The 12,296-nt window shown below is 39.7% G+C and overlaps 1 protein-coding gene across 1 annotated transcript in view; it reads left to right on the plus strand.

Moving 5' to 3' along the window:
* CRYBG3 (crystallin beta-gamma domain containing 3) overlaps positions 1 to 12,296 on the plus strand; it is a 126,077-nt gene that overhangs the window by 38,623 nt on the left and 75,158 nt on the right. Inside the window, exon 3 of the mRNA XM_070368078.1 lies at positions 6,882 to 7,300. Within this exon, the coding sequence (XP_070224179.1) occupies positions 6,882 to 7,300 (419 nt within the window). The remainder of the gene's footprint in view (positions 1 to 6,881; positions 7,301 to 12,296) is intronic.

Consider the following 12,296-nt stretch of genomic DNA (forward strand, 5'->3'; position numbering starts at 1 on the left):
TTGCCTCACCTCCCCCAACCCCCACAAAGGCTCTTGCCTTCTGTTTTCCTTGTCCATTTTTGGCTTAACTACTTAGTCTCCCTATTTAGAAAACTTGGTTATCTGTGACTTTGTTATTCCTCACCTGCCACTTCTAGTTGGTCATCTTATCGACCTCATTCTCCCTCCTCTGTGCCCGAGTCTTCTTCAGCAACACCCTTGCCGTAATAAACTTACTTCACACTACATGTGCTCAACGCATGCTCCACCTTGTCTTAAATGTTCTTCTCGCCCTTCAGGAGCAAGCGCACATGTTATCTCCTCTCTGCAGTGGATTCTCCCATATATCCAACCCTTTGGAACCCCATGGACTATAGCCCACCAGGTTCCTCTGTCCATGGAATTCTCCAGGCAGGAATACTGGCATGGATAGCCATTCCCTTCTCCAAAGGATCTTAAGCACTAACATATGTTGGATCATTGAAAATGCAAGAGAGTTCCAAAAAAACATCTACCTCTGCTTTATTAACTACGCCAAAGCCTTTGACTGTGTGGATCACAACAAACTGTGGAAAATTCTTCAAGAGATGGGAATACCAGACCACCTTATCTGCCTCCTGAGAAATCTGTATGCAGGTCAAAAAGCAACAGTTAGAAATGGACATGGAACAACAGACTGGTTCCAAATAGGGAAAGGAGTACATCAAGGTTGTATGACTTACATGCAGAGTATATCATGCGAAATGCCAGGATGGATGAAGCACAAGCTGGAATCAAGATTGCTGGGAGAAATGTCAATAACCTCAGATATGCAGATGACGCCACCCTTACGGCAGAAAGCAAAGAATTAAAGAGCCTCTTGATGAAAGTTAAAGACGAGAGCAAAACAGTTGGCTTAAAACTCAGCATTCAGAAAACTAAGATCATGGCATCTGGTCCCATCACTTCATGGCAAATAGATGGGGAGACAGTGAAAACAATGAGAGCCTTTTTTTTTTTTTGGCTCCCAAATCACTGCAGATGATGACTGCAGCCATGAAATTAAAAGACACTTGCTCCTTGGAAGAAAAGCTATGACCAACCTAGACAGCACATTAAAAAGCAGAGACATTACTTTGCCAACAAACGTCTGTCTAGTTAAAGCTATGGTTTTTCCAGTGGTCATGTATGGATGTGAGAGCTGGACTATAAACAAAGCTCAGTGCAGAAGAATTGATGCTTTTGAACTGTGGTGTTGGAGAAGACTCTTGAGAGTCCCTTGGACTGCAAGGAGATCCAACCAGTCAATCCTAAAGGAAATCAGTCCTGAATGTTCTTTGGAAGGACTGATGTTGAAGCTGAAACTCCAATAGTTTGTCCACCTGATGCAAAGAACTGACTCATTGGAAAAGACCCTGACGCTAGGAAAGATTGAAGACAGGAGGAGAAGGGGACGACAGAGGATGAGATGGTTGGATGGCATCATAGACTCGATGGACTTGAGTTTGAGGAAGCTCCGAGAGTTGGTGATTGACAGGGAAGCTGGGCGTGCTTCAGTCCTTGGGGTTGCAAAGAGTCGGACATGACTGACCAACCCATTGTGTACATAGCTCTCCAGTGCTCCACATGGTGATGCAATGATGAGTATCTTGCTAGACTGTCAGCTCTTTGAATCCACAACTAAGTCTTATTAATCATTGTACCTAATGCTTTCCTGTGTTTCCCTGTTTTGGACACATAGCAAAGAGGATAGACAGACAGACAGATGAATTTGGACCGAAGCACACTTCATTACAACATATTGAGTATGTAGGGGAAAAAATTAAATTCCCCAAAATACATATGCCTTCATAAGTAGCTTTTATATGTTATATGCAGAGTACCAGCATCTTTGAGGACAACTAGAATCAGTGTTTTATTAGTGTTTGCTTGAATCCTGAGTGTTTTCATGCTGTTTCTCACTTGTTGAATCACTGGCAAATCGTCCAGTTGGCAGGTGACATTGGCTCTAGCTTGTGGCAGGCTGAACTTCATTGCTGTCTAGGCTGAAGGCTTAAGAGCAGTTATTTTATATCAGACTTTTAGTATGTAGTTATATAAATACATGGTTTGTCATGTTAATAACAGTGCCTTTTCCTGCTAATTTTGGTCTCTATAAATACTTTTCTTGTTGTTGTTGTTGAAGGTATTTTAATTACTGACACAAATTTCTCATAGGATTATTAGGCAAAAATTAAGCAACTAATAAATATAAGGAAACTGAGAAAATGTTCTTATTACATTTAAGATACAGAGATTCTGGGACAACAAGTGATTATTAAAAGGAAGGAGAATTAAGTGTTTTTTAAAAAATTTATATATATCACTCTGCTGCTGCTGCTGCTAAGTCGCTTCAGTCGTGTCCGACTCTGTGCGATCCCATGGACAGCAGCCCACCAGGCTTCCCCGTCCCTGGGATTCTCCAGGCAAGAACACTGGAGTGGGTTGCCATTTCCTTCTCCTATGCATGAAAGTGAAAAGTGAAAGTGAAGTCGCTCAGTCGTGTCCGACTCTAGCGACCTCACGGACTGCAGCCCACCAGGCTCCTCCGTCCATGGGATTTTCCAGGCAAGAGTACTGGAGTGGGGTGCCATTGCCTTCTCCAATATATCACTCTAAAAAGGTTAAATGTGAAGGCATTCACTAGTTTAGCAAAATGTATTTTCCTTGCTTAGGAAACAGTCCATTATATATTTAAAAATTTTTTTAAATTGATGATTGTTTTACAATATTGGTTTGATTTCTGTCATACATCAACGTGGATTAACCATAGGTTAATTCATTAGTCCCCTGCCTCTTAAATCTCCCTCCCACATCCTGCCCATCCCCACCCCTCTAGGTTATTACAGAGCCCTAGTTTGAGTTCCCTGAGTCATAAACAGCAGATTCCCATTGGCTGTCTATTTACATGTTAGTGTATATGCATCCATGCTACTCTGTCCATTCATCTCACCATCTCCCTCTTTTCCCCGTCCCTTGTCCATAAGTCTGTTCTCTATGTCTGTGTTGTATATTAACACATATATATGGCATCGAGAAGGATGGTACTGATGAGGTTCAGTACCATCCTTCTCGATGCCATATATATGTGTTAATATATGATATTTGCTTTTCTCTTTCTGACTGACTTCACTCTGTATAATAGGCTCTGGGTTCATCCACCTCATTAGAACTGACTCAGATGCATTCCTTTTTATGGCTGAGTAGTACCATCGTAGGGAGAAGGCAATGGAACCCCACTCCAGTACTTTGCCTGGAAAATCCCATGGATGGAGGGGCCTGGTAGGCTGCAGTCCATGGGGTCACGAAGAGTCGGACACTACTGAGCGACTTCACTTTCACTTTCATGCATTGGAGAGGGATATGGCAGCCCACTCCAGTGTTCTTGCCTGGAAAATCCCAGGGACGGGGGAGCCTGGTGGCTGCCCTCTATGGGGTCACACAGAGTCGGACACAACTGAAGTGACTTAGCAGCAGCAGTACCATCGTATATATATACCACAACTTCTTTATCCATTTATCTGTCAAAAGACATCTAGGTTGCTTCCATGTCTATTGGCTATTGTAAATAGTGCTGCAGGGAACATTGGGGTACATGTATTTTTTTCAGTTTTGGTTTCTTCAGTGTATATGCCTAGGAGTGGGATTTCTGGGTCATATGGTGGTTTTATTCCTAGTTTTTTAAGGAATCTCCATACTGTCTTCCATTGTGGCTCTATCAATTTACATTCCCACCAGCAGTGAAGGAGGGTTCCCTTTTCTCTACATCCTTTCCAGCACTTGTTGTTTGTGGATTTTTATTATGGCCATTCTCACTGGTGCAAGGTACTATCTCACTGTAGTTTTGATTTGCATTTGTCTAGTAACGAGTGATGTTGAACATCTCTTCATGTGTTTATTAGCCCTCCATATGTCTTCTTTGGAGAATTGTCTGTTTAGCCCTTTCGCCCGCTCTTTGATCGGGTTGCTTGTTTTTCTGGTATTGAGTTGTATGAGCTGCTTATATATTTTGGAAATTAATCCTTTGTCAGTTGTTTCATTTGGTATTATTATCTCCCTTCTGAGGGTGTCTTTTTACCTTTTTTATAGTTTACTTTGCTGTGCAAAAGCTTTTAAGTTTAATTAGGTCCCACTTATTTATTTTTGTTTTTATTTCCATTATTCCAGGAGGTGGGTCATAAAGGATATTGCTATGATTTATGTCATACTGTGTTCTGCCTATGTTTTCTTTACAGGTTTTATAGTTTCTGGTCTTACATTTATGTCTTTAATCCATTTCGAGTTTATCTTTGTGTATGGTGTTAGGAAGTGTTCTAATTTCATTCTTTTACATGTAGCTGTCCAGTTCTTCCAGCACCACTTAATTGAAGAGAGATTATCTTTTCCCATTGTGTATTCTTGCCTCCTTTGTGAAAGATAAGGTGCCCATATGTGTGTGGATTATCTTTGGGCTTTCTGTCTTGTTCCACTGGACTATACTTCTGTTTTTGTGCCAGTACCATACTGTTGGAAGCAGTCCATTGTATTTTGAAAGGAATTTTCAAGTAAGTAAAAATAATTGAGGCAGTGAGATAAATAGTATTTTTGATTTTATAGAAGTTTTTTGTCTTGATTTTGTTGATGTCAAAAATGTAATCATTATATTCTGTTTTCCTTTAAAAAAAAAAAAAAAACAACACTGCCCCAGTTTTATAAAACCTCCTTGTGAATCTGTATGCATTTTAAGAATATTGGTGTTATTTTAGTGAGTAGCCTACAGTTCACTTAAGCATTGTGGCTGGCCATTACAACAAAGTAAATGGAGTAAAGGACAAAAAAACTAACACATGATCACTTTGAAAATGTCATCTAGCATATTTTCTGCTGTCATATTGAGAGGCTATTTAAGCTGTTGACACGAGGAGAGAGCACAGTTCATTTATAGAGCAGGCTCCCATAAAGAGCAGAATGCTGGGTGGATGAGGTGGAGATATGTGGGCTTGAGTTGCAGTTGAAACCAGTAAAAGGTGAGACTTTGACTCTAGAAGGCTGGTGGTATTCTAAATGTAAAAGACTCAGAAGTTGTATTTCTAACACATAGAAAAATGCTAATGTGTTTGTTCAAAAATAGTCCTGACTCCTAAGGTTGGAACAGACCTTGAAATATGGTTCACTTGAAATTAATTTCCTAGGCTAATGGGTTCTAAACATTTCACAGCCATTCATATGCCAAGTATTATTAGTGGTTAGTGGAACACTCCTTTAAGCTGTTTTGAATTTGGATTAAAACAAGGAAGGAAGTGAACAAATGACATTTGGATGTTCTTGCCTTCTTGAAGATCAGCTTCTTACAAAACTTCATCCTATGAACCTGCAGTGGCCTAAGGTGGTTTCACCTTGGCACACTGATATTTTTCTGACTCACACTTGAGCTTTCCTTTTATAAAGACCAGTGAGTGTGACATCTGACAGATACTATCAGACGGCATTCCTCGTACAAGTAGGTGAGTGAGCATGTTGGGAAAGGCAGGCTGAGTTGGCCCCTTTGCCTGAAGCTAAGGACGCTTTAAGCAGGAGAGAGCGTGGACTGCCAGCACAGCCACATGGTGTACACGAGAATGGAGTGTGCTTCACTGCTGCTGCTGCTAAGTCGCTTTAGTCGTGTCCGACTCTGTGTGACCCTATGGACAGCAGCCCACCAGGCTCCTCTGTCCACAGGATTCTCTAGGCAAGAATACTGGAGTGCGTTGCCATTTCCTTCTCCAGTGCTTCACTAGTAGGTTAATTATGAGCAGGTAAAACATACCCCTGAAAGTGTTCAGCATCTGCAAGAATTCCTGGTGCTGCCCACCATCTGCATTAATGCATATATCAGGGCTTTGTGTTTTACCATTTTTTTTTAACTTGGAGTATAATTGCTTTATAAGCTCATGTTTCTGCTGTACAACAGAGTGAATCAGCTCCAAGTATTAACAGACATATATCCCCTCCCTCTTGTCCTTCCTCCCCCGCCGCATCCCACCCATCTAGGTTAGCATCCGGCTGAGCTCCCCAAGCTGTACAGCAGGTTCCCAGAGCAGGAATAGAGACGCGTACACAGGGAGGGGAAAGGGAGGGTGCTGTGAATTGGGAGAGTAGGTTTGACATAGATACACCTCCATGCATACCATGGAGAGTTGATAGTGGGCTTTCCCTCTCAGTTGATACACCATGCTGCTGTCTTTCCTCATCTTCTTGAGAAACAGTTTTCTATCATGTGGTAGCTTCAGGGGTTAACACAAGCAGAAATGATGAAGTCTGTTTAGGTGTTGTCTGTATGGAACACATAAGAATACTGTCTATTAGTTCTGTAATAACAAGGGCTAAATTGAGATACATAGAAGGTTTGCTATGATGTGTGCCTTTACTTACTCTCCACACTTACCTTTCGCTCTTCTCTTTTTACAATCTTACCTCCAGTCATTTTAAATTAGAAGCTGACTCCTCATTGGACATGGAGAGAAGATGGATGTGTGGGCTGGGGAAGGTCGTGGGGTGGAGGGGAAGCAGAGAGAGAGGGGGATACACGGACATCCCACTGGCTCTATCTATGTCTCCTTCCAAGGGCACACCCCCCACCCCAAGTTACCTCCTCTGCTCTCACCGCCCCCAAACCTACTAGTTAGCCCTGGGCTCCCACGTGGACTGTATTTCTCCCTTTGTGACATTTACCATATCATGTTGTTAATGCTGTGCTGACTGTGCCCTTTAGTAGGTTGTAAACTACTAAGAGGTGGAAGCCATCCATCTCATTCACAGAAATATCCCTGGCCTTTAGCACAGAGAGTGTCACGCAATAGGTTAGCAGTCAGCCCTTGTCATTTTTAAAATGATGATGCTTAATATTCTCTGTTTTGTTTTCCAAGATTTCCCAAAGTGAGGACAGAAGGACCCAGGCCCAGCAGCTGATCACTCTTCCAACACAGGAAGATTCCAAAAAGCCCAACGACCTTTCCAGTTCCACTTCAGAGGCCAAAATCGGAGAAAGCGATAAACAGACAAAAGAAAGCTTCTTCCAGTTTCTAGGTAACTTATTCAATATCTCAGGAAAATCATCTCTCAGTGAAGCCAAGCAGTCTTCTTTCAAAGATGAACATGACAAACCTGAGAAAGACTTACGAAATCCCAGTCGTCATGAGGAAGGGGGCCAAAGGGAAAGTGCTGGTGGCTCCCTGAGAACCCAGGCGCTTCCAGCAGAGGAACAGTCCAGCTCAGCCGAGCTCTCAGATGCCTTTTCTTTGGATACGACACAAGACAGTGAACAGGAAACCAGTGACTTGCTGAAGTAAGTTTAAAATTTACTTAGCTGAAAAATTGAGCTTTTGGACCTAGCCTCAGTTCTACTACTGTTGATTAAGGGGATTTGAAAAAATATTGTTATGTCCCTGCTACTAGGTGAAAAATTACATGATTCTGTATACCATATCTAGGGTCTTTTGAGCTATTTTAGTGGGTGGTACTAATATCTTTTAGGTGCTAACTTTGTTATAGTACAATATTTACTTCCTTTTTTAAAAAATAATTTTATTTACTTATTAATTTTTGCCTGTGCTGGGTCTTGGTTGCTGCACACAGGCTTTCTCTAGCTGCAGTACGCAGGCTTCTCGTGCGGTGGCTTCTCTTGTTGCGGAGCATGGGCCACAGAGCGCAGGCTCAGTAGTTGTGGCGCGTGGGTTTAGCTGCCACACAGCATGTGTTCCCTCCTGGACCAGGGATCGAACCAATGTCTCCTGCATTGGCGGGCAGGTTCTTTACCACTGAGACACCAAGGAAGCCCACAAGATTTATTTCTGATTTAAGACTTCTTTAAATGGGAGTGTTTTCTGTTGTCTGAATTCTTCTGTAGTCAGACAGGCAGTGTGTTCAGTATCTGCCTTTTGGGAACAAAGATAGGCCTATGATTTGTGTTCACATTCTATCAATATCATTTCTTTGTGGAATCCAATTAAAGGGATTAAGAGAAGAAATTGACTGTATTTATAAAAGTAGCCTTTTGAACCTTTCTCACAGCTCCAAGAAACAAATCTTGCACAAATTTAAGGAGCATTTCACCACCCCTTTTTTCTTTCTTTGACATACAAATGGGCACTAACTTGTTATTCTTTTATTCAAATGAGCTAGAATGAATGTTTTCTAATCAGAAAATGTTTATAACAATGTTGAGTGCATTAGACATTTTGTGTAACGTATAAGTATTCATTCATAGCTAGTAAGGATCTGGTTCATTGATTTTAATTTAACCTCTACTTGAGAACCTCTACTTTTCTTGTTATTTAAAGAGATCATCAATACCGTAGGCAGATATAGATGACAGCTTAGAACTGTGTAATCCTTTGTAGTTTCAAAGTGTCCTCAGATGTGTGCTTTCAGTCAGTTCCTCACAGTAAGCTTTTAAGGTAGGTGTAGGCACAGGCCCATTTTATGGTTGTGAGAACTGAGACCCCAAGTGGATTCAGGTTTGTCCATTAGGAATGCTGAGGTGGGACTTGCCCTGCCAGATCTTAAAATGTGCCCATCAAGCTACATTAATTGAAATGATGTCATAATACTGGTGCAATATTTGCTAGATCCTTAAATGGAACAGAATAGACAGTCTGGAAATAGACCCTTATATGTTTTGAGATTTGAGCCTTCAAATGTGACAGCATTATGCATTCATGTAGAAAGGAAAACTTGAGGACATTGGGTAACAATTGGGAGAAAAAAATAAAAACTGGATAGTCATGTCATTTTATATTAGAGTAGAATAAAAATGATTAAGAAACATACAAAACTAAAAGCATCTAAGTGTGAATTATTTTGGTGAGAAGCAGTTTTCTAAGCATGATAGCAATGGAAAGTATCTGGAAAGAGAAAGTCAGTAGACAAAATTGCTTCCAATTTTCAAACTCTCTTATGCCAAAAACCATGAGCAATACAGTAAATTGGCAAATGAGAAAGCTTTAACTGACAAGCATTATAGTTAGCTCACCAATAGAATAAAATGGACAAATAAAAACAAGTCATTCAGATAAGTGAGGAAGAGATTTATTCTCACTAGCAATCAAGGAAGTGCTAACTAAAGTGAGAACTTTTCTCCTACTAAACTGATAACAGTAATAAGTGATAATATTCTGTAGGAGTTGGAGTTGACTTGGCTAATGCTCATATACAGTGCTGTGAGTGGAGGGCTGCATGTATCAGGAACCTTGAGAAGCTTGTAGGTTATTACTAATGATATACAAAGGTGTTTACTGAAACATACGTAGGAACACATCATTGGTAACAAATGTCCAATAGCAGACAAATGGTTAAATTAGGGTGCATCATAATAAAGTGAAAGTGAAGTAGCTCAGTCGTGTCCGTCTCTTTGCGACCTCCATGGACTGTAGCCTACCAGGCTCCTCCGTCCATGATAAAGGATTATCCAAAGCAGTGCTGTTGTTCAAGTTCAGTCCTTGGATCAGCATCACCTGGGAAGCATTAGAAATGCAGGTTATCTGACTCAGACCCACTAAATCAGAGTCTCTAGGAGTGGGGCCCAACAGCCATCTAACAATCTCTCCAAGTGACTTTTTGTCTCTAAAGCAGTTTAAAATGGTGTATATTTTGAGGTTACATGGGAATTGAGTAGAATCAAAGGTTTGCGGTTTTTCTTTTTTCTCCTTTGGGTTTGATTAGTAGGTCATGTTATTTCCTTTGATATTAGACAACAGAAAATGGAAGAGGATTCTGTGCCTCTTCTTTTTAGTAAAACCCTCCTTGATGATAGAATAATTGCTTAAGGCAGTTCACCAGAACCACCTCAGCAAAGAACAGTGATTCTTAGAGGAAAGAGAAAGACCACTGGGCCCCCATTTTGACTGAGGCACAGGCTTTCTCCAGCCCAGCTTCAGAAATCCTACAAGTTATCAGGTTTAGAATTATTTATAGTGTTAGTAATGTTCTGTTAAAAACTGTCAATTTGTTTAGGAATTATTATATAAAAGTTAAATACTGTTTTGGTTAATAGTACATTTTGACAGTGGAGAAGGCAATGGCACCCCACTCTAGTAGTCTTGCCTGGAAAATCCCATGGACGGAGGAGCCTGGTAGGCTTCAGTCCATGGGGTCGCTAAGAGTCGGACATGACTGAGCAACTTCACTTTCTCTTTTCACTTTCATGCATTGGAGAAGGAAATGGCAACCCACTCCAGTGTTCTTGCCTGGAGAATCCCAGGGACGGGGGAGCCTGGTGGGCTGCCGTCTATGGGGTCGCACAGAGTCAGACACGACTGAAGTGACTTAGCATAGCATACATTTTGACAGTATAATTACCGTCTGCTTATACCTGATTTTAAACATTATTTCAGTAATACATCTGGAGAAGATATTTACTAATAACTTTGAGAATCTGCATTTTAAGGGTTAAAGTTTTATTTCTGTGATATGAATTTGCTAAAAGCATGGACATTTCATTTTTATTAAGAACATGTTGTTGTTGTTCACTTCCTAAATCCTGTCCAGCTCTTTGCAACCCTGCAGACTGCAGCACACCAGGCTCCTCTGTCTTCCACTATTTCCTAGAGTTTTCTCAAATTCATGTTCATTGAGTCAGTTATGAGCATGTTTCAAATATAAAACTTTATTTAAAATTGAATCTATACTTTTGAAATTACTAGAGATCCCTGGGTTGGGAAGATCCCCTGGAGAAGAGAAAGGCTACCACTCCAGTGATCTGGCCTGGAGAATTCCATGGACTGTATAATCCATGGGATCACAAAGGGTCGGACACGGCTGAATGACTTTCACATCACATCACTTTAATCACTATTAATACAATTTTCAAATTTTAGACAAGTTATTAGCTATAATTTGAAGTGTGTTTGTAAAAAATCCTCATCAAAAAGCATTGTAAATGATTTCATCTTCACTTAATTAAAAATAATAAACAGCTTTGTAATTGTTTTTATGTATAGTTGACTATATAGACTTCATTTTTAATATCCTTAAAGCCTTTAAGTAAACTTGTTTGGTAACATTTTTTAGATTGCTTTCCATACTTTAACTCATCCTTCTGGTATAATTTATATAGGAAGCTACTTTGTTATTGGGTTGAAATTCTTGAAAATGTTCTATAATGCTTCCATTTTCAGCAGATTCCTATCATCATGAGAAACTCTTCTGTCAAAACTTTATTGTGAATTTTTTTTTAATTGCTGGTTTTACAGCTTTTCTTTACATAAAAGAGTTAAAAATCTTCCCTATTGTGAGAGAAGATATTCTTAACTATATAATTTGAAAGAAAATAAATCTTAATGCTAAAAAAGTAGCTTAATCATACTTGCTAAAAGTGAATTAGGTAGATGTTTCCTCTAACGCTAATATTTTCAGGCGGCTTTTACAGAATTTTCTTTGAAGAATGATGCATGTCCGTGGTTGACCTTTGTAGTATCAGATGTATGGGATGTATCCAGGATAGAGCACAGCCATGTGTAGTGCCTGGAGGCTTAGTAAGCCTTCACATGATAGGTAGGTATGTTTGGGCTGAAATGCATAAAAACCTTTTCACATTTTCAATCTGTACATCTATTCCCTTAAATATTTGAATTTTTTAGATATTTTACTTTTCTATTAGTATTATTCTGATCACATACTTCTACTTTTATAGGAAAAGCTACACATCCCATGCACAATTACATAACACATGACAATACATTCTTTATTTTGTGAAAACCTTTTTAATTTTCCATATTTAGCTTATTTGTAAAGTTATATTTTTTGACATTTCCATTTTGTTCCTATTTCTTAATTAGGGAAAAACTTAACAAAGGACAGTTTTACATTCTTTTTTTTTTTTTACATTCTTAATACTATTCAATTGTGAAGACTCAGCTACAGCCTGTGAAAGAACACTGTAGAAAATAGACTATCTTGGCATGACTAACCCTTTATAGAGTGTGAGTGTGGCTGGCTCATCAGTACCTGCAGGGACTAATTATAATATATGAAGCTAAGCTTGCGACTTTGATGTTCAGTGCTTTAAACGTGGCAGTGTAGTTGTTTAGTATAAAGAGTGCGTATTTTAGTTACAAGCATGTAACATTTCCATACAGGGTGCTGCCGGAGATTATCTCGTCAGAAATTTAAACGAGTTCATATAAATCAATTTAATCATTTCCATTGAAAGTACCCAGAAAACTCCCCAAATGGAAAATAATTATTCTGCCAACCCCCCCTACAAAGGACTCCAAAACTACCAAAAGGCATTCCTACAGTGAACTGAAATTTTCTTGGAGTGAATTTTTCTCTGTGGTTTATTT

This window comes from Bos mutus, chromosome 1 (assembly GCF_027580195.1).
Source record: "Bos mutus isolate GX-2022 chromosome 1, NWIPB_WYAK_1.1, whole genome shotgun sequence".
In the NCBI taxonomy this organism is placed as follows: Eukaryota; Metazoa; Chordata; class Mammalia; order Artiodactyla; family Bovidae; genus Bos; species Bos mutus.